A 22,069-nucleotide genomic window follows, 5' to 3' on the forward strand; every position below is an offset into this window, starting at 1 on the left:
TTCATGGAGAGGATTGTCAGGCATTGGAAGGGGCTACCCAGGTGAGTGGTGGAGTCCCCACCCCTGGAAGTGTTCAGAAAATGAGCAGACATGGCCCTTAGTGCTGTGGCTTAGTGGGCATGGTGAGGTTGGGACAAAGGTTGAACTTGATGATGATGATGATGATCTCGGAGGTATTTTCCAGCCTTAATGATTCTATTCTCTTCCACTAAAAAACACCTACAGCCCCATCCCAAACCAGTATGACATAGAGGTGTGCTCAGAAATGTTGATGCATAATAATACTGGAGGAGAAGAAAATCCATTTAAGGGAGCTGAAGTCCGACATCAACATTTAGTTACCTGCAGTATGTAATCAAAGCACTTATTACAACACTGAATAGTAAAACTGTTGAAGGAGAAAGAGGAAAAGAAACCAAACTTGTATTTTGTTGATGTCTTAAAGCCACTTATTCACCCACAGTTGTCAGGGGACCTTTTGGCAGGAGAGGGTTGTTGGGCTAATCCTCTCCACAGCACAAACTTCCAGGATTAATCCCTGCTTCATTCCCTGCTTCATCTTGAGCACAACCCCACTACTGGAGAACTCCTTACACTTTGGATGAATTATTTCCCTTACAGAAAAAACCGTGATGGGCATTTCCAGTGTGAATTCAGATTTGGCAGATGGAAAAGCTCTCAAGTGTCAATTTTTCATACGAGCTTTTTACACACATGATCAAGTCATCACCGTTTCTACATCAAATAAAACAGACCAAGCTCTTTGTCTATCTCACTAAAATATGTTTTTCTCACTCTCATTGCTCTTCTTCAAAGTCTCCTCAATTTTTAGCTGTTGCAAACTAGCAAACACCAGACCTGGACATGTCCAGACCTACCGGTTTCTTGGGGAAGGCTTTCCATGTCCATTAAAATATCCTGGGCTTTCTTTTCTCCTCTTTCTCTACACTTTATTACCTACAAATGTTAATCACTGGAGATCATGTATTTCTCTCCCAGTCATTGAGATAAAAAAAAATAATTACTGCAAGGGAACTAATAACCAACTCTTGTGAGCTCCACTGGAAACACTCTAATAGGAGAATTTTCCTTAAACACTTCAGGTGTTACTTGCCTCATTTGTCCACTATGTGTCATTATGCTTTTGCACAATTTTAGTTCCTAAATTAAATAGCATGCATTATTAAACCTAATATCTTGCAGAAGCCTATTATCAACAGCTTTTATCAAATGAAAAGGGAGAGATGAAATACAGCCTAACAATTATATGAGTGATCATAGTCCTCTTCAGACAACTGGGACTGAAAAATATTCCAGCAGACTTGCTGTATTTACTACAAATTAAGTTTCATACCAAAGCTGGTATGATTAAACAACATTATTTGCTCCACCTTAACACTAAAAATTACAGATTTGGAGGTAAAACCAACAAAAATTAAAAAAACACTCTGCAACAACTTTTGGACTGGGTGAATTTGGGTTATGCCACCAGTACCTACCTGGCAAAGCGATGCACTCCTGATTCCTAGGTTCCCACTGACAGTTTTGATCCATGGCACAGCTTTTACAACTCGTCTTTTTGTTACAGTAATAGGCAGGATTATCCTTGGGACAATTGTCATAGAGAGTAACAGGAACCTAAAAGAAATACACAGGTGATGCTTTTTCCGATATCCAACCCATGTGGGTTTATAACAGCCATAATTACAACACTAAATATCACAGTCCAGCTCAACAGAGCAATTTAGATATCCAAAAGCCATGGAACTTGGCACAGCCTGGACTGGTTATCCAAGATATTCCCCCAAAACACCACCTGACATGTTTTCTGTACTAAAGCTTTTACAAGAGGGTTATTTTGTTTTTCCTAGGGAAAGCCCTATTGATATCAAACCCAAAATGTGATTAATGAATAATCATACCATAGTGAAACCTCCACCTCTTCTCCCGCCCACAGCCATCCTCCTAAATTCATTGGAAAATACCATGCAAAACCCTTGGATCAAATTGAAAGAATGCAAGCATGTAGCACTTTTGAGCTAGACATGCACTGGGAATAACAAAACAGGGATCATAACACTGACAGATGAAAACATGTGAACATTTGCTATTCCAAGGGGTAAATTTAAACTAAGGAAGTGTTAAGAGCCATTACCTGCTCCTCTGTGCAGTTGTTGTGTACTGGGATACACTGGTCAGAACACCACTGACAGCTGTTAGTGTTGGCTGTGCAGCTGTAGCAGTCTGTAATCTGATCACATTTTTCATTGTCTACAACTATTAAAGAAAAAAACCTGCATGACCAAAAACAGGCATTTCCTGACAGAGCTCTAAGAACTTGATTATTTACAGCAAAAGATACAACCAAATAGCAGTGCCTGTAGATTTTCTGTTAGCAGCTAAAATCAGGTACTTTCATGTGTTTGAACTGATAGAAAATTGCTTTTATTTACAGCAGCAATCATTTTTAGTGCCCAAGGAGCCCTAAAACACACCACCAGAAAATAATGCACCAAGACATGGAAGCACATGAATTAAGACACGCTAATGCCCGGGAAAATGATGCCAGAAGATATTCCATCAGGACAGTGGCCATCTCCCACCACAGGCCCATCTTCCTGCAAACCAGGCCTTCAAGTGGAGCATTTCCCTGTGAAGCCTGAACTTTTCTTTCATCTTTCCAATTATTTATTGCCTGTGTTTTGTGAAAATTTATGGTGCATTGAGAGCCCAGCAAGGCAATGTCCCCTTACATCAGTTTCTATTAAATAATTAAAGGCTGCACATCTGTTACAGAATCAAGAGTTGTATAATCAATTCAGAGCAATGAATGTATCAGGATAAAGCTGTTTAAAATTATCCTATGGAGAAATACAGGAATCAGACCTTAAAACATTCATTCATTTTGTCTGCCTCTATAAATAGAATCATAGAATCCCAGAATGGTTTGGGTTGGAAGGGACCTTAAAGATCATCCGGCTCCAACCCCCTACCAAAAAGTTACAGTAACTTTTCCTAAAGCAGTATTCCTGCTGTCTCTTTTGAAGAGTACAGGAAAACTCCACCAGATCCGGATGCTCTTCCTCACCCCGTGGTGTTCACCAGCAAATTCTTGGCTCTCACAAGGTCAATTCTTGGAACAAACATTTACAGAATGATGGTCCAGACCTGGTTCCTGGCTGGTGATGCTTGTTAGGGATAGAAAAGTAAGTCCAAGAAGCAGGGTAGGAAGAAGATCTCATGAACAAGCAGCTTCAGGAGCAGGAGATAGAAACTTCTCCACATCTCCATGACATTTGGTCAGAGGAAGGGCTCCCAGGACACGTGGAAGCACAACCACAGCCCCCCATCTAAAACCTGACATTGTAATGGCATACAATTAACACGTGACAGAATTTGGAAAGAGAAAAAGACCCTGCACACCCTTCAGAAAAGGCAATAGAAAGAACATGTCACATACCTGGCTTGGGAGGACAGTCTTCAAAGACCTTTTGCTGCTGCTCCACTGCTGCATTTTCCCAGGGGATGCAGCGAGGAGGGCTGGGAGCCCACACGCATCTGACGCCAGGACCTGCCCGCAGGCAGGACGTCGCGTTGTCAAAAGCCTCACATCTCTCAGGTGTGAACTTCAGGATGTCACTCAGGAGGAGGCTGTTGAAGCCTCCAAATACATACATGGTGCTGGACAACATGGAAGTAAAGAGAGAAAAACTCGCAGCTGTTTTCATGGACAGAGCACTGCTCCAGGTAAATGGGATTTAAGGCCTGAGGGAAGTGTTTTATTGCATGCCAGCATATATAAATCCAAATAAATAGCTCTTGGTTAAGGGAAGCACTAAAGAAAAGGTCAGTCAAATTTCACTGTTTCAGAGAAGCCAGAGAGACTCAACACAGAGCCAAAGCTATTGAAGGTCATCAACCAATGTTCCCCTTCCGCCAAAACTTTGGGAGCACCTGATCAGCATGATTATACATAAAATGCTGCAAAAATGTGGAATCCTCCTATAATCTGCCATGGCAAGACATGGAGGAAGGCTAAAATTTGGGGAGATGGTATCATAGCATTAAACCAGAGTTCAGAAACTGTGAAAAAACAATTTGGTGCTGTCATTGTCTCTACTCTTCTGTCAGAAAACCACACTTTGCATGGCTGGTAACAACTGCACAGAGTCATTGTGTCAACTAAAAAACCCCAAACAACCCCCAAAACAAATAATATTTTGTAGGGGGAGAGGTGTGGGATTTTAAACCACAGTATCACAATTGCACCAGGTAAAATATCAAATTTTAGTAGTTACACAAAAATGTCACCCAGAAATTCTCTGTGCATCTGTGTTTGCTAATGCACCCTTAAAAATACCGTGAAGAAGGGTTAAGGCAACTGAAAAGAGAAGTTTTTGTGAATAGTAAGTATTTTTAATATGATTTTCATTCTATTTTAGGATTCCTATGAAATGAATTTCTCAAACTTGGTTCCACTGATTCAGTAACAGCTGATTCTGTAACAGCTGTTCATCTGGAAGCAGGGATACAGTGTGTAAGGCTTAAAAGCCGAAATCTCACCTAAGATTTCACCTAAATACTGGACATCACGTGCCTAGGGAAGAGCAGCCCCATAGGATAAGGTGTGTCAAGTGAAACATGGACAAATTTAAAAAGCATGGGGGAAATTCAGATTTGAAAATAAATGTCAGTGCAGCTAAGTAATTAATGTGAAATACACTGAAATGCACAATTGTGACATAAATAAAAAATAGAAATATATATAAAAATAATGAAAGAAAAAATCAAACTATTGGAAAAACTAAGTGAGCTGAGACAGTTTAGCCCAGTGAGGAAGGGCTGATGAGAACAGGTGAATGCTGAAGACATTCAAGAGTGAAGATCTGAAAACTTTCCGAGATTCACAGAATGACAGAATGGTTTGGGTGGGAAGGAACCTTAAATCCCATCTCATTCCACCCCGTGCCATTGGCAGGGACACCTTCCACTAGACCAGGTTGCTCCAAACCCCATCCAACCTGGCTTTGGACGCTTCCAGGGATGGGGCAGCCAAAAGCTCCCTGGACAAGGAGGAGCCCCCTTGTCCAGAGTTCCTGATCTCCATGTGCACATGTACAGAGATCTGGAACATCTCTGCCCTTACCTGTTGTACAGCACAGCAGAGTGCCCAAACCTGTTCACATCATGGTGGAGACCCGGGCGAGGAAGGACAGACCACCGATCACAAGCTACGAGTGAAAAAAACTCATTTCAGAAATGTTTCTCTGGATAACGAATGAGACAACTTCCACAGCATGCTTCTTCCTGAAAGATCCCAAAGTACTTGTGATCTTTCAGTAAAGAGATTGAGGGGCTGGAGCGTGTCCAGGGAAGGGAACAGAGCTGGGAAGGGGCTGGAGAATTCCTGAGGGAGCTGGAAAGGGGCTCAGGCTGGAGCAAAGGAGGCTCAGGGGGGACCTTGTGGCTCTGCACAAGTCCCTGACAGGAGGGGGCAGCCGGGGGATGTCAGGCTCTGCTCCCAGGGAACAGGACAAGAAGTAGTTGCTTTTCCTCCTTTACTAGTGGAATTTTCACCATGTAACAAGTTCTGGTTTGATCTGTTTATACATGAATTATTTGCAGTTTTGCCTCAAACCACTATCACTGAGAACAGAGGCTTATCTTTTTTTTTTACTTTTTCCATTGCCATTATGTTCCTAGAGGGTAGATATCCATGTTTTTAAAAATATTTTTCGCTCATCACAGCTTAAGCATTTGTGGCTGTTTTTCTCTTTTAACACAATGATAGATTATTCCATCTTTTTCTATTAGCATAACATTTATAAGTTCTGCTTCATTTTTTACTTGGCTTCTCAGGTAATTTTTTCCTTTGGGCAGCATGGGAGAAAAAACAAACTAAGAAACATCTAACCTGATGAGCAAAGGAACAAAAGTAGGAAAAGTCAGTCCAATTCATAACACTTAAATTTCATAAAGGGAATGGATCACCTTGGGGGCCAATATCCCAAAGGCACTTGGATGCAATTTATGCAATTAAGACAGAAAAGTCAATCTTTTGTAAAGATCTACAGAGCCTTCAAATATTCCTAAGATTCTTTAATACAAGATAAAACCATTGTTGCATGGACTGACCCTCTGGAAAAAAAAAAGCCCACAAACCAAACCAGCCCATGGATAAACTGAAAGGACAAAGATAAACAAAGTTTTAATTTTTTACTCAATTTAATTGGAAAATTGTTGAATAAAACAACAGATGCGGAGCAATTTTGTTCAAGAGTGCCAATAAAGAAAAGAGAGAACACACAGTTAGATTTAGTACTTTGATAAACTGTTCTTTTGAAATTTATTTTTATATGTCATTTGCTCCATTTTCAAAGAATTTAACCTAGCCCAGCATCACTCCTGAGCCAAGCATGACAGTTCCAGTTTTTAATAGGAGACTTCAGAAAAATTGGACAGCAATTTGTAACTTTTCAGCCATCAAGTTGTGTGTTATGTGAGGCCAAGAAACATGTTTTTCTAGATTAATAGAAGGCCTGGAATATTTTGCTTTTTAAGCTTCTTTCCCATCTTTAACCAGAGATCAAGTATTGGAAAAACTGAGTAATTCTGAGACTATGAAGAATCTTCTCCTTCCTGACTTAACCTAAAGCTCACAATGCCAGGATTTATTAAATGTACTGTTCAAACATAACATATCAGCTATGAAAACATCCAGCTTCTCCCTATGTCATAAAATCAGAATTTTGATGGGGTAAATAGAAGAGTTTTAGTTTCTCTTCTGTGGGAAGAAAAGATCATCATAAAAGTAGCACCTTTACATTAAGCAGGAGGTAGAAGATTACGTCAGGCATTTTTCCACCCAAAGCTGCTGCAGAGCAGGAAACTTTTTGACAAAGGCCAGACAGACCAATTTTGGGGATAGGAAGAGCTAATTGGCCATTTCAGTGTGCAGAAAACAGGTAAAATACTGTGAGACAGCTCTGCCCAAGTGCTCACCAACCCAAATGTCAACAATCCAAAGGCTTGTCCTGAGAATCAACAAGAATAGCACATGCACACAGCTGGATTGTTATCCTGAAACCTTCCCAAACTAGGCAGTACCTGGACAATTTGGACTGAATATGCCCCAACCTGGTCAAGCAGAGAATAAAGGATAAGAAGCATTCAAGAACTTTTATTGCTCACCATCTCAGTGCAAGCTGTTGGCATTGCCCCACACAGAAAAAAGATTTTATGTCCTCACAATACTCAGTGCATGTGCTCTGACTACTTAGAAATTCGAGGAGGAAAAAACAGAAAAATTTGATGATGTAAATAAAATTAGTTACTACCAAAACAAGTTTTAATGGCAAAGGTTAAGGAGAAGACCTGGGTTTGAAGCATTTGTTTCAGACTGGGTTTAATTCCACTTCTCTCCAGTCTTCCAACCATCACTATGATCATTAATCAGTCATGATCACTAATCAACGAGATGTAAAAAATGAGCAAACCAGCCAGACAGCATACTATAAAAGTAGGGAATAAAGACAATTATTAAGCCTCCCCACTGAAGGCCTCCAGTATCAACTGACCTTGCTTGGTTTTCTCCTGGGTAACTTGTGCCTTGGGAACATCAAGGGATAGACAACAGGGGGGCTATATGGGCTTATTCCCATGGAGACCAACATGAGCACGTAATTGATTACTGCAGAGATCATGCATGAAGAACCACTGAAAAGGTATTTCTGCTGTGACACAAATGATGAGCCTCCACCCTGATTTATTCCTAGTCACATGGGATAAGGAAAATCATGCACAATGGGCACGATTCTGTTCCCACAGTGAAGAGAACAGAAGTGGTCTTATTTCTGAAAAAAATGCTGCTCTTTTCAGGCTGAGAGTCTCTTCTCTAAGGAATGAGGGGACTCAAGAACACCTCTCACCCATCACGTGAAGTAAAATCAATGTAAGCTCCCCATGTCGGTGAGCTTCTGGTAAGAACGGGGGATGTTAACTACACCACTCATGTCATGTAATGTGAACCTGCCTGTTACCTAAAGTGAATCAAAATGAACAGCATTATTGGGATATTTTGTCAAATTAATGCAATTTGTGTTTTACACCTAACAGAGAGTTCAATAAGTCAGGGCAGATAGCAGAATGCAGAAAGAAAAATCTATCACTATTGCCACCAAAGTTTAAAAAATCAAACTGTTCATGACTGCCACAGAATGACAAAATACTCTGGGCTGGATGGCACCTTAAAGACAGTCTCATTTCAGCTCTGTGCCATGGCCAGGAACACCTTCCACTAGACCAGGCTGCTCCAAGCCCCATCCCACCTGGTCGAATATCCCATTTTAATTCTTAAATTAAAAAATAAATCAAAATAAAGCCAGTTATGAGCACACAAAAATTCCAAAGGGATGTGACTGGAAATCACAGGAGGCAGAATGGAATGACTGCTGTAACAGAGAGCAAAATGCACAAGGATACCAAACCATGATGATCCAAGTATTCACTTGCACTTTCCTCTCACAAACCAGGAGTGGGATCTCAGTGGACAGTCACTTGGACATTTCAGATTTACATGATTATTTCAGAGAACCCACATTTAGGGCATTCTGAGAGTGAAAGGCGAATGTCAGAGTACAGGATGGCGTTTTTCCCCAGTGTGAATTATCTGGGTGTGTATGTAACTTCTTTCAGGTAATTTCATCTCTTCTTTTCTTGTTCTTCTTAAACTCAGTCTCTGGAATCCAAACCCACAAATAAATGCTGCCCTCTCCTGGCTATTGAAACTCAGCAAATACAACCTAAATTTGGCTTTATTATTGAATAAAGCAGTTTAAACAAGAGTGTGCACTGTACAAGCTGAGTTTCAGCAGGGTCTAGTGTTTGTAAATGTCCTAAGAACCTGAATTTTTGATCCATCATAGATTAAAACACACTCAAAACATCAGGAGAGATTTACGGCTGAGACAGCAGGACAGGAAACAACCTCAAGTTGTGCCAGGGAAGATGCAGATTAGATATTAGGAAATGTTTTTTGATGCAAAGGGTTGCAAACCACCGGAACAAGCTGCCTAGGGCAGTCACCATCTCTGGAAGTGTTCAAAAAAAGGTGTGGATGTGGCACTTGAGGACATGGTTTAGTGTTGAAAATTATAGCAGTGCTGGGTTGCCAGTTGGACTTGGTGATCTTAAAGGTTTATTCCAACCTTAATGAGTCTATGATTTCATGATTCTGTAACAATACACAGTTTAAAACCTCATTTTTAATGCCCAAGGTTGTGTATAAACTGTTGACAAAGGAACTGCTGTTGTCTGTAACTGGAAATCACTCACCTCTTTTGCTTGGAATTCTGCAGCAAGCTAATGAGCCTCTCCTGATTGCACATCCCTGTGCCCAGCACCATTTGGGATAACATACCCAGCATGTAAACCAGTCATTCTGAAGGCAAACTGAAGACAGCTCTGTTGGAATAGCCAAGTATTTGGGGGTTTGTTATTATTTCTGCTAGAACTTACCAATATCATATGCCATAAAATCTGAAGAAAAGCACTTGGCTCCATGGCTCATGGAGGTGTCATTGTGAGTGTTTCCTCCAAACACCAGCATGGTCCCACTCACTATCACAGCTGTGTGCAAGTACCGGAAAAATCGGCTGTCTTTCAGAATAGTCCTTCAGAAATAAAAATAAATGTATTAATGAGACTGGTAAGTACCTGGCAAAGACAAAACACTCCATAAATCCAAGCTGAAGAACATTTTGAGGGTGCAGGGAGGAGGGTAATAGTATCTAACTACTTTTCTTAATGAGGTGCTTAACAATTACATTTCACACTATTCAATTCCTCCCGTAATTTCATTCTCATCTTTCCATTTGCTTTGCCAATTTATAGGAGAAATATATCCATGAGAGCCTCTTTCCAAAGATACGGATCTTCAAATCATCAATTCTTTCCCTAGGGATTCTCAAGTTTTCACACTAACTTGGCTTTTGAGCAAAGTCAGCCTGGGAAGACTCCAATACTTTATAGTAACTCTGCTTTTACAGGAACCCAAAGAATTCTTTCACACTGGGCAGCATCTGTTGCTTAAAACTAAAAATTCTATTTTAAGGAAATCTATACAGCTCCTGAAAATGGGGCCCTGCAGCTTGTGAGCCCTGCACAACACGCTGGCTCATCAGTGACTACATCATGGGAAGCACTAATCGAACTCAGCACTGATCTCAACTTCAATCAGTGGGGTTGATGACACTGAACACAAAGGGTCATCTTTTGGAGGATTTTCCTACTTTCCTGAGAGGATTTGTGTTGAAGGAGGGGATTCTGCCCCTGAGCCCCCCCAGGTGAGACCCCACCTGCAGAGCTGCGCCAGCCCTGGGGCCAACAGCAGAAGGACGTGGAGCTGCTGGAGAGAACCCAGAGGAGGCCCCGGAGCTGCTGCAGGGCTGGAGCCCCTCTGCTCTGGAGGCAGCCTGGGAGAGCTGGGAATGTTCCCCTGGAGAAGGGAAGGAGCCAGGGAGAGCTGGGAGCCCCTTGCAGGGCCTAAAGGGGCTCCAGGAGAGCTGCAGAGGGACTGGGGCCAAGGCATGGAGGGACAGGAGGCAGGGAATGGCTTTCCACTGGGAAAGGGCAGGGCTGGATGGGATATTGGGCAGGAATTGTTCCCTGGGAGGGTGGTAAGGCCCTGGCACAGGGTACCCAGAGCAGCTGTGGCTGCCCCTGGATCCCTGGCAGAGTCCAAGGCCAGGCTGGGTGGGACTTGAAGTACGTGGTCTAGTGGACAGGGTCCCTGCCCATGGCAGGGGATGGAACAGGTTGAGCTTTAACATCCCTTCCACTAAGGACACCGAGTTGAGAGTGTGCTTGACACGCCTGAGGGACAGGATTCGATTCAGAGGGACCTGGAGGAGCTCAAGAAGTGGGCCCATGGGAAGCTCATGGGATTTAACAAGGAAGAGAGGGCCTAAATCCCTGAAGAATAAAACAAAGAGTCAATGACACAAGAAAAAGGCAGAGATAGAGATGAATAGGCAGTCCTACACTCTCTACTTGCTCAACAGGGCTTGCCAGACTGATGAAATAAATGTGACAAAAGAAAATTGGTGCTGCAGGAGTTTGGAAGTACATTGTCACATTTGTTAAGTTTCTGCCTACTCAGCCAGATTTGTCCACTCCATGGCTGAAGTGGAAGACCAAATTAACCTAGAGAGGAAGTGGGGTTATTTCTGTGCATACAACTGAGCAGGAAGGAGGGGGGTTGGACATTAGTCACTCATTACCTTACTATTCAGTACAGACTCACAAACAGATGTTGCAGAAACACAAACTATTTTAACACTCAGTAAGAGATACAGCGAGTCAAATTTACATGCGTTAACCCAAAAGACAGTCTCCTTTTTGTTAGGAGCCTTTAGAAACAGCGTTAAGAAAAACACACAATTAAGGAAAATGTATTTCACCTCTGTTGCTCCAAGTTCTGAAATGTGAACATAGCTTTTTAAAAAAACTCACCTTTGGGCAGAAACAAATCACAGAAGATTTCAGCTTAAGAAATGAACATTTCAAGCAGTTACAGAGCCAGAAGAAAATGGGGTTATAATAGAAATTCTTTTACAGTCTTAACTGCAGAATGGATTATCACTTGCATGACTGCAGTAACTGTACTAATATGCATAGGCTGTACAGTTAGCAAGAAAAAAACATCAAATATTTTTCTTTCCAGCTTGAATCAAACAATATATTAAAATGGATTTCTTGGCTTGTTCACAGCCTTGATTATATTGATTATATGATTGTCTATTCATAAAGGGACATAAAAACAAGAGATCCAGGAGTACAGCATCTCTCCTGAATTCAGGTGGACATAAACCATTGTACCCTTATCAAATACCCATCCTCTTGTTCACTACAAACAAAACTGATAGGGTAGTAAACAGGAAAAAGACAGAAGAAGAACCACTTACCACATACGGGAATCAACTTCATATTTGTACAAATCATCTGCCAGCCTGTACTTGTTGGCACTGAATGCTTTGTAACCTCCATGGATATAGATCGATCTTGTATTTGGATCATAAACACTGCTGTGACCATATCCTCCTTGCACCAAAGCTCCACTAGTCTGTAAGATACTCCAGGTATTTGTCACTAAAAAATATGAGTGACAAAACATGGTTAATTTCTATCCATTAATAACTCATCAACAACATGGTGAAATAAATTGGGATTCCCCTGACTCAGATCTAGACACTGTCTCCATCACTTCATATCCAAAAATATTCTTCTTCAAGAAGTTTGTTGTTAAGAAGTGTTGCCAGCTATTGTTAATAAAGAAATAGCTCTTCCACAGTCATTTATTACATTTTGCAGACAAGCTAAGTAAATGGGAAATAAAAAGTAGACAAATAATAGATTGCATTTCAATGACATGAAAATGCCAGCACTGTGACTTGATTTGGAATGGGGCTCAAGAGCACTTTTACTTCTTATATATATGTAAATATATAAATATAAAGCCAGACAGCACTGAAGCCAAGTCTGACTGGGAAGAACACTGCCGTTAAAAACTAATATGTGATTCATGATCCTATATCTCACTCACTAAAATAACATTGGTCTGAAGCACTTTAGGCATATTATCATGGCAACTGAAATAAAAATACCACATTATACACCAAATCTCTGTAGTAAGTACTGAATGAAACCCTAAACGAGGTTCCCAACTCCAGGCCAGAGCAGGCACACAATAGGCAAAGGAATTTAACAGTCTGCAAGATCACACATGGCACAAACAAATCACTGCCCTACCCGCCCTGGTTCTCTCTGGATTTCTCCTAGAGGAAGAAATCTCGCTCACATGGACACCAGAGAATCAGGCTCCAGTAGGTCCTCTGGATGAGCATGACTGGAGGACAAAGATAACAGGTCCAAAGTGCAGACAGGGCCACTATTTCTGAGAATAACCAGCACATTCCTGTTGTGAACTTGGTCCATGGAGCCCGGAACGTGCCTCCATTTCTGAGTTAGGCAGGAGTTCGGTTTACCTGGAAAGCTTCCTGTGCTTCTTCCCTGATGATACTAGAAATCTCTGGATCCTAAAATCAGAGCCTGGACTATTCCAGGATACGAGGGTCAGATCTATCAGGGATATGGGAATCCAGAAATTCAGCATCTCTTTCCCTAAGCATCTGCTGCTGGGGACATGAGTATCAGGTATTAAGCAGATATTTGGTCTGAATTGTTACAGTCATTATCATAATTCCAGAATTAAAAAATAACTACAGAAGTGGAGGGTTTTTTTCAGAGGGAGAGAGGAAAATTAATCTCAATTGCCCCCCAACTGTCCTGCTTAGTCTCTCAATTACAGCTTTATGTCTTTGGGACCTAACACTGTGTATTAAAGCTGGAGTCACATGGCTGCCTGCTCACTGGATTATACAAATATGTTAGGTTCAACTTCTTGTAAATACAAACAGGAGGAGGAGAACACATTTGCCTGTGTTTTGCTATCTGAACATGAGTAATTTAAATAACTTTCAAACCAACTCTTACACTTCAAGTGACTGGCAGAGGGCCCCAGTCATACTCACCCAGGTTGTACTCCTGGACATTGCTGATGTACCCATAGAGAGGGCAGTGCCCAAACAGGACAAGCATGACGGTGCTGTTGTCCTGCAGAGTGACGATGTGAGCTGAGTGTCCAACCACAGCGTACTGCTCCTTGGCCTTCGGAGTCACCAGGGCCCAGCTCTGGTTGGAAATGTGGAACACCCACAGCTGGCTGCTCACGTTCCCCGTTGCATCTATCTTACCACCATACATGTAGATATTATCCTGAAAGAAGTCGGACAAAATAAAGCCAAGGAGTTTAGCATTTAGGAAACAGCTACTTGGTAAGGAATGAAGCTACTGGTCTGAAGTTACTTAATAAAGTCCCCTGGAGAGGGGCTGTGGACAAGGGCCTGGAGTGACAGGACTCAGGGCTTCACACTGGCAGAGGACAGGGTTAGATGGGATATTGGAAAGAAATTCTTCCCTGTGAGGGTAATGAGGCCCTGGCACAGGGTGCCCAGAGCAGCTGTGGCTGTCCCACCCCTGGAAGTGTTCAAGGCCAGGTTGGACGGGGCTTGGAGCACCCTAGGATAATGGAAGGTGTCCCTGCCCATGGCAGGTGGTTGGGACTAGATGAGCTTTAAGGTGCCTTCCAACCCAAACCATTTTGTGATTCCAAGATGAATTTCCATCCTTTGAGGTTCTCCAAATGCTCTGTCTGTGAATGGCAGTGTGTGGCATTTTTTGAGTATTTATAATTAAGTTTTGTACAGGTCTGCACTGTTTGAGCTAAAAAACATTCCAAAACTCAAAGGTCAATAATGGCTCAGCCTTATTTCCTTTCCAAAGACTTTCCCATCCTGCTCTCACATGGCCTTCACTCACAGCAAGGCACGCAGGTGAGAAAGGAGATGAAAACAGTCAAATCTGCTTGCTGTGTCAGATGCTGGAAGATTAGATTCACAAGTTTACTTGCAGAGCAAGAAACAAAAATCCCTAATTCTCCAGCTCTGCTTTGGTGTCTTGGACAACAGAGCTCATAAAAATATTTATGTGATCTACATAAAAGGCAGCTGGAGAACCAGCTGAACTCCAGCAAACTCAGCCTCAGGCATGTCTTGTCAGCACAGACAGAAAGAAGGAAATTATGGACTCACTGACCTCAGTCCTCCTTAAAATCTCTGGAAAAAGGGCAAAGAAGGAACACACAGCAGAAGCACTACAGACTTCCTAGGACACCCATCCAAGGATTCCCTAGAGCACAAGTATACAGCCTGGACTAAGCATGGACAAGCTGCTGAATGAGGAACACTTCTCCCAAAGCAAGACTGATCTGTGATAAGGGGTGGGAAGCAGGAGAGAAGAAGGGAATACAGCTGGGAAGTGAGTCTGGAACACTGAACTTACCTTGTGTAATGCCAACGAATGACCATATCTCATCTCTACCATGTTCACAGAGTTGTTCAGTGGAAGCCACTCTTCAGAAATAAGATCATACCTGTGTAACAAAAACTGAATTATTTTCCAAGAAATAGGTATTAAAGCTGAGAATATGATTTCTTGTCCTTTCTAAGATTTGGGGAAAATTATCTACCAACTTAATATATTAGATATAATTATTTACTAAAATAATAAATCCTGCCATGATTTCAGCATGCACAAAGCTCACACAAACTACTTATGGGTTAAAAAAATCCAGCTGAACCTGCTGTATTACTCAACATCCACATATTGATTTCCTTTGCCCTCTTTTCTTTTCCATACAAACCCAAGAGCTAATGCATTGCCTATTAAGCTGTGATAACTTACACCACCTCTCCCTCAAAACAGTATGAAAACTTTACACTAAACTTAGGTAATTTCCAAATACTTGATCAAAAAAAATCTGCCAGTGCTTAAAAAGCACTTTTTAATTATGCCTTTGCCATTCATGCTTGAAATAACATAAGCCCTCTGCCCTGAAAATGGCTTGTGGCTTTTTATCTAAAATAATGCACTGTACTTGCCAGGCTTAGAGCCTTGTGAGATAAAATCATCTCTGAGAAAGCATTCAACAAAGCCATAGGGTATCCTATTAAAAAATGAGGTGTGACTTTGGAGGAGTAAATTGTGGGTGCATCTAGCAAGTGTTCTACATTTAAATGCGTGTTTTCAGCTCCTCTTCCCCTGTAAGAACCATTATCTCCGGAGGCAAGTGCAGAATACACAGCTCTCACTTAGGTTTATCAAAGTGAGGTATGCGAGTATCCCTGGAAAAAAATCCAGCTTTTGTCTGGATCTGTCCAAATACAACACAAAAGCTGCGTTTTTTTAAATGGAGTATTTCCATGAAGCACACAATTATTACTTGATATTTTAGTTACTGTTAAATCTTCTCTAACAATTGCATAAATGTCCTCATCCTAATGCCACTCCCTGTTTGGTATCCCATCCACTATGGATAACTATCCAGAGTAGTCAGTATGCGTTAATTAAGGAGCCCAAAACTCTGAAGTCACACAGACATGACACAGGGAAGGGCTAAAAACACTGAAGCAAAACTACCCTCTTTGAATATGAGGCCAGATATAATTTAGGAGCTGGCCCAGAAATATATGGGGAATAGTTAAATGCTGTCAGACACAGATGAATCAAAAACTCACTGAACATCAGGAACCTTATGCTTTTCTTTTCCCAAATTAGCACCCCTTAGCAAGATTTTCCCCCATCTCAAACATGAGCCTTCATTTTTATTACAGTTGTTTTCCCTTGGAGATGAAGCATAGACCAAAGCAAAGTTAGCTCTCAAATCTAAGTTCCTCTCTTTAGTTTTTATTATTTGGGTGTATACTCACGCTAAAACCTTCTGAGAGTCAGAATGATTGAAGACATAGCCTCCAACAATCCACATTTTATTGTCATGGATGACGGTTTTGTGGGATGCTCTAGGAAGTTTTGGAAGAGAGTACTCCTCCCGGGTCCAAAATGACTGGTTTGCAGGAAGAGGAATTGAACAGCCAGGACCTGGGAAAAGGTTTAAAAACTCTTTTTTTCCAAAGCCTTTATTTCAGCTGGAGGTCTATCTCCTGCCAGTGCTGTAGCTGGTTGCATTTAATATGACACTAACTCTTACATGTCAGTAGGTTTTTGCAAAGGAAAAATGTATGTTCAGCCCAAATCATTGCCAAGTTGGACATGGCTGATCAGATCAGCTGGACATGAGAACAAGGCATTTTACATGTTCAAACAGGTCAGCTATGACAACCAGGTTCAAATTTCCTTTAGATGCATAGGAATGAGGTTTGAAGTGATGCCTGCATACCACGGGTTGGTTCCACTTTGGATGGTGACGAAGTTGCTCTTAAAAGCAATTGTAAGAAAACACAGACTCACAGACTGGGTTGGGTTGGAAGGATTCCCTTCCAACTCCTGCCATGGGCAGGGACACCTTCCACTAGACCAGGGTGCTCCAAGTCCCATCCAACCTGGCCTTGGACACTTCCAGGGATGGGGCAGCCACAGCTGGTCTGGGCTCTGTGCCAGGGCCTCCCCTCCCCTCACTGTAAAAATTTCTTCCTTATGTCTAACCTAAAACAACCCAGTTTCAATTTAAAGTCATTCCCCTTTGTCCTGTCACTCTGGGCCCTTGTCCAAAGTCCTTCTCCAGCTCTCCTGGAGTGCCTTTAGGCCCTGCAAGGGGCTCTGAGCTCTCCCTGGAGCCTTCCCTTCTCCAGGTAAGCAGCCCCAGCTCTCCCAGCCCATCTCCAGAGCTGAGGGGCTCCAGCCCTTGGAGCCTCTCTGTGACCTCCTCTCCAGCATATCCATCCTTCCAAATGAAGGATGATCTTTTAAATTTAAAAAGCAGATACTCTGTTCCTAGTCAAAATGCTAATACTTGTCATGCAGAACATTCCCACGTACTCCCAATTAAACTTCCAGTTCCACACATAGAAAACGCATCCCAGAAGTTCTCTATACCCACCACGACACTCACCTTGCCAGCCTGCAGAGCACAAACACGCTTTAGAGTCGTTGAAGTTGCACCGGCCTCTCTCAGGTGCCCCGCAATCCTCGGTGCAGTAGGGGATGTCACAAGCTTCTCCCTTCCAGTATGTGGCACACTCACACTGCAGAGCGCTGGTGCTACTGTTGAGCTTGCACTCCCCTCGGCCAGAGCAGTTATTGGGACACATATTGAAACTGGGGACAGAGCAGTTTGTCAGGAAGGAAGCAGATCCCCAATACTTATTAACAAAGGCAAGAGTGACGCTGAACAAAGTTAATACAAATCATTACAAACCAAGAGACTGTCATCTGATACCTGGTGTGATGGACCTATAGAGATGTGTACTCTATTCCTACAGAACTGCTTCATTTCACAAGTTAAACTCTCAGCTCCTCTGAGAAAATTATCAATATGATTTTTAGCCATTTGTAAGGCAAATTACTTGCCTTAAAACACCCAACAGTAAGGGAGGAATTTAATCAAAGTATAAGGCTGCTGTGGTGTCTGTGAAATTTATACTTAAACTGCTCACGATCGGGTACTATTCTAGGATCTGCTTACCAAGAGAACACACTGGAGATGAAACCTAAGCCAAAGACGTGCCTGCTTTGAATAATTTCTGATTTTATAATATGTGCAATGTAGCTGAGGCAAAAACCAGATACATCCTTGGTAAAGGTCCAAATTTTGAGATCATATTAATTTCCAGACTCCAGTTTTTGCTGGTGTATCAACCAGTATAATACACAGATGGGGATTACTACCCATTATTCTCACTGTCACGGGCTCCAAGACATAATTTCACAAGTGTTTGTTGAGGACCTACACCCAGTAGTAACTATGAAGACAGTTAAAGGAAACAAATGTACCATTTAATCTACTTGCTGAAAAAAATGTTACAAGGAAACCTAAGAACCAGAACACAAAACAGCACTTGAAAATTGTTTGAAAATATGAAGAAAGTGAAGAATTAAAAGAATATTGGTTTTTTTTGTTTTTTTTTTTTGCAATGGTGCAAACCCAACAGCTGGCAGTAGATGGAGTCCTGGTTTACACAATCAGCCAGACTTGGCGCATGCTGCTGCTTTAGCTCCTCTGATTCAAGTAACTTTGCAAAGGCTCCTCATCTTCTTCTGGAGCTTTCAGGGGGTTCTGGATGCCCCCTATTTTTCAAAGAATTCACTATTATGCGCATTATTAAGCACATCTTTATGTTCTTACTAAGGATGAAAGCACCGAGACTTGATATTCAAAAACTAAGCTCCTTATTTTAAGAGAAACTCAATTTTTGCAAAAAGTCAGTTGTGACTGTTTTTCCAGCTGTTTTTTCTGAAAGAGGTGAGACCTTCTGCAGGTTACTCCCAAATTAAATCTCCCAGTGTGGCACAAACATAACTTGCACCTGCAGGAGCAAAAAATTTCAAAGCTCATGATCCCTAGAGAAGCAAAAGATTCCATCTCTGTGAGTATGTTGATACATTTACTTCAAGACAAAACCTTTCTAAAAGCAGTTGATGAATTAGGGAACACAACAGAATTACTTTTAAAAAGCTCATCAATGAGGACTAAATACATGTCAGTGAACAGAAAGCACCCATCTATTCAGAATATGAATGAAAGAATATAAAACCATTCCAGAATAAAACAAAACCAGATTAAGGGATTCAACCCAGGGATTGAATAAGAAAGAGCATCCCAAGGATGAGGATCCTCAAGACCAGGTACAGCCCAGTGTCTCAAGTGAAATGTGTGGCTGATGGAAAAGTGTGTTCGTGCAGAAGTATCTCTGCACAAAGAGCACAGACATGCACAAAATACATCAATTCTTCTTGATTAGATACAATCAAACTGATCTAATAACATAAAACAAGTAATACAATGTCTCTTGGAGCAAACATTTGTCCACACTGACAAGTTGTAGCATTGAGCACATGCCACTTATTAGCTGTTGCAAGGGTATAATAAAGATAAAAATCAAATTTCAGGTGCCTGCTCATAATTAGACACTTCAATGGCAATTGTTTATTTCAAGACAAAAGTGAGAAAAGAAGAAATCTCCTTTTGCTCAACTTGCAGCATCACTGTGGAGTGGAGCCACTTACTTATAGGTGATGTTAAACCCTGTGAGATTATAGGCAGCATCACTGAAGAAATGTAGAAGAGCATATCCAGAAGTAGCTACAACTTCAGGTACTGTTTCATTGCTCTCTTTCTCAGGAACAATAAGACCACTGGAAAAGTAAAAGAACAGTATTAGAAGAGAAATAAAAGGGAGCACAGCAACAAGAGTAAATGCACCAGTACTAATAAAATAATTGAAACTCAACATACTTCCATTATCTGAAGTATAATGAATTTGTGGAATCGTAAATAAGTATCTATTGAAAGTATTTAACTTGAGAAAATCTGAAGCTATCTAGAATGTTAGTTAACCTTATCAAAAACCGTTCCCTCCCTTGTTACTCAGCAATGAATTAAGCAGGTCCCATTCATAAAACAAGGTAGCATGTTTGGAAACAGAAATTAATGTGTCCCAAAAGAATAAAATCTGTATTACGAAGTCAAACTAAAGGTCTGCTGAGCCCAGATTTCCTCCTGACTGTGGGCTACAAAAATGATTGGGAAAGGTTGCGACAAATCAAGCAAGTACAGAGCATTTTGTTGATGTGTAATGCAGCTTCCAGACACCCAGTTCAGATGCTTAGACCTGGAGAATGCACCCAAGTCAGCACAGTTAAATAAACCATACATCCATGCTTCTATCCAATTCCTTTCTTAATCGTTTATATGCTTTTCACCTGAAAAAATCTGCAGCAGTAAGGTTAACAATTTAAGTCCACAACAGCAGAGAAAGGATTACTCTACTCATTTTTGACTTGCTGCCTCTCGGGTTCCTTTTCTATGAGAAGTAAGAGCAGTCAGTCATAGAATCACAGACTGGTTTGCATTAGAAGCTTAAACCAGAGACATAAAGCTCATCTCATTTCACTCACTGCCATGGGCAGGGAAACCTTCCACTAGACCAGGGTGCTCCAAGTCCCATCTAGTCTGTTCTGGAACACTTCCAGAGATCCAGGGGCAGCCACAGCTGCTCTGGACACCCTATGCCAGGGCCTCACCACCCTCCCAGCCAGCAATTCTGTCCCAATATCCCATCCAGCCCTGCCCTTTCCCAGTGGAAAGCATTCCTTGCCTCCTGTCCCTCCATGCCTTGGCCCCAGTCCCTCTGCAGCTCTCCTGGAGCCCCTTTAGGCCCTGCAAGGGGCTCCCAGCTCTCCCTGGCTCCTTCCCTTCTCCAAGGGAACATTCCCAGCTCTCCCAGGCTGCCTCCAGAGCAGAGGGGCTCCAGCCCTGCAGCAGCTCTGGGGCCTCGTCTGGGCTCTCTCCAGCAGCTCCACATCCTTCTGTTGTTGGCCCCAGGGCTGGGGCAGCTCTGCAGGTGGGGGCTCAGGGGCAGAATCCCCCTCCCCTGCTGCCCACTCTGGGATCAGCCAAGGGCATGGGGGTCATTCTCGGCCCCAGCTCACAAGGCCAAGGCACATCCAGTCTCTTACCCACCAGCATCCCCAAGTCCTTCTCCCCGCAGCTGCTCTCAATCCCTCCATCCCCCAGTCTCTTCTGGTACTCGGGACTCCTCCAATCTGATACTGGACCTTGCATTTGACCTTGTTGAACCTCATGAGGTTCCTACAGTGCTGCTCCTTGGGCCTGTCCAGGTCCTTCTGGATGCAATCTCACCCCTCAGGCACGTCAACTGCACCACATCTTCCTGTCATCTCTTCTTTTATAAGCTCCACCTGACTCATCACATCCACATTTGTTGTCTTTTCTATCCTAGAAGTCTGGCACTCTCCCAGCTCCCACCTCATTCTTTGCTTCACACTTCTGGACGCCTTGGATGTTTCTCTCACCCTTCCAGGTTCTCTGAGATCCTACAGCCTTTTCGTTTTCCAGGACTGGCAGAGAGAAGCAAAGATGGTGGGCAAGACTATCTACAGTATTCCAGACTGGACACACTACAGATTTATATAATGGTTTGTCAAAATAATTGCAGTAAACTGACAAGGAGACTCAATGAGCTTTGAAAAAAGTAACTACCACCTATTTACCTATTGCACTAAATACTTTGTATCTAAAAGGGAATGTTTATTCTTCATTTAACAGAAGCCCGACAATAAAAAAATGAAAAAGTTAATTCCTCTCTCATACAACAGGCATCAAAGCTGGCACAAATTCAAAGTCTATTGAATTTATGTTTTTAAAAGCCTTTATCCATGCACAGCACATTGCCTACCACCCCCTATTCACAGTCAGCTGCTATTTTCCTGTACAGATCCGTCTTTCCTCAGCCTCACTTCCATTTTCAAAGGCAAAGTTGAAGCTTTGTGACAAGTAGAGACTTCAAGTCGCAGAGTGGCGTGTTTCGGGCAGGGAACCAGAGGCAGCTCCAGCCGCTCTCCTGGGAAAACAGCCGAGCCTTGTCCCGTGCCCTGCAACTCCTGAGTATCCAAGGCCACCATCAACTAAAAAGCA

General features: G+C 42.2%; 1 protein-coding gene across 1 annotated transcript in view; it reads right to left on the reverse strand.

Moving 5' to 3' along the window:
* Positions 1-22,069, reverse strand: part of ATRN (attractin) — a 159,482-nt gene that overhangs the window by 83,175 nt on the left and 54,238 nt on the right. Inside the window, exons 4-14 of the mRNA XM_069014859.1 lie at positions 19,639-19,767; positions 17,525-17,730; positions 16,386-16,554; positions 14,959-15,049; positions 13,590-13,833; positions 11,964-12,147; positions 9,517-9,671; positions 5,147-5,231; positions 3,461-3,681; positions 2,156-2,277; positions 1,500-1,638 (exon numbers count right to left, since the gene is read on the reverse strand). Of these exons, the coding sequence (XP_068870960.1) occupies positions 1,500-1,638; positions 2,156-2,277; positions 3,461-3,681; positions 5,147-5,231; positions 9,517-9,671; positions 11,964-12,147; positions 13,590-13,833; positions 14,959-15,049; positions 16,386-16,554; positions 17,525-17,730; positions 19,639-19,767 (1,745 nt within the window). The remainder of the gene's footprint in view (positions 1-1,499; positions 1,639-2,155; positions 2,278-3,460; positions 3,682-5,146; positions 5,232-9,516; positions 9,672-11,963; positions 12,148-13,589; positions 13,834-14,958; positions 15,050-16,385; positions 16,555-17,524; positions 17,731-19,638; positions 19,768-22,069) is intronic.

The sequence above is a fragment of the Aphelocoma coerulescens genome, chromosome 4 (assembly GCF_041296385.1).
Source record: "Aphelocoma coerulescens isolate FSJ_1873_10779 chromosome 4, UR_Acoe_1.0, whole genome shotgun sequence".
Lineage (NCBI taxonomy): Eukaryota > Metazoa > Chordata > Aves > Passeriformes > Corvidae > Aphelocoma > Aphelocoma coerulescens.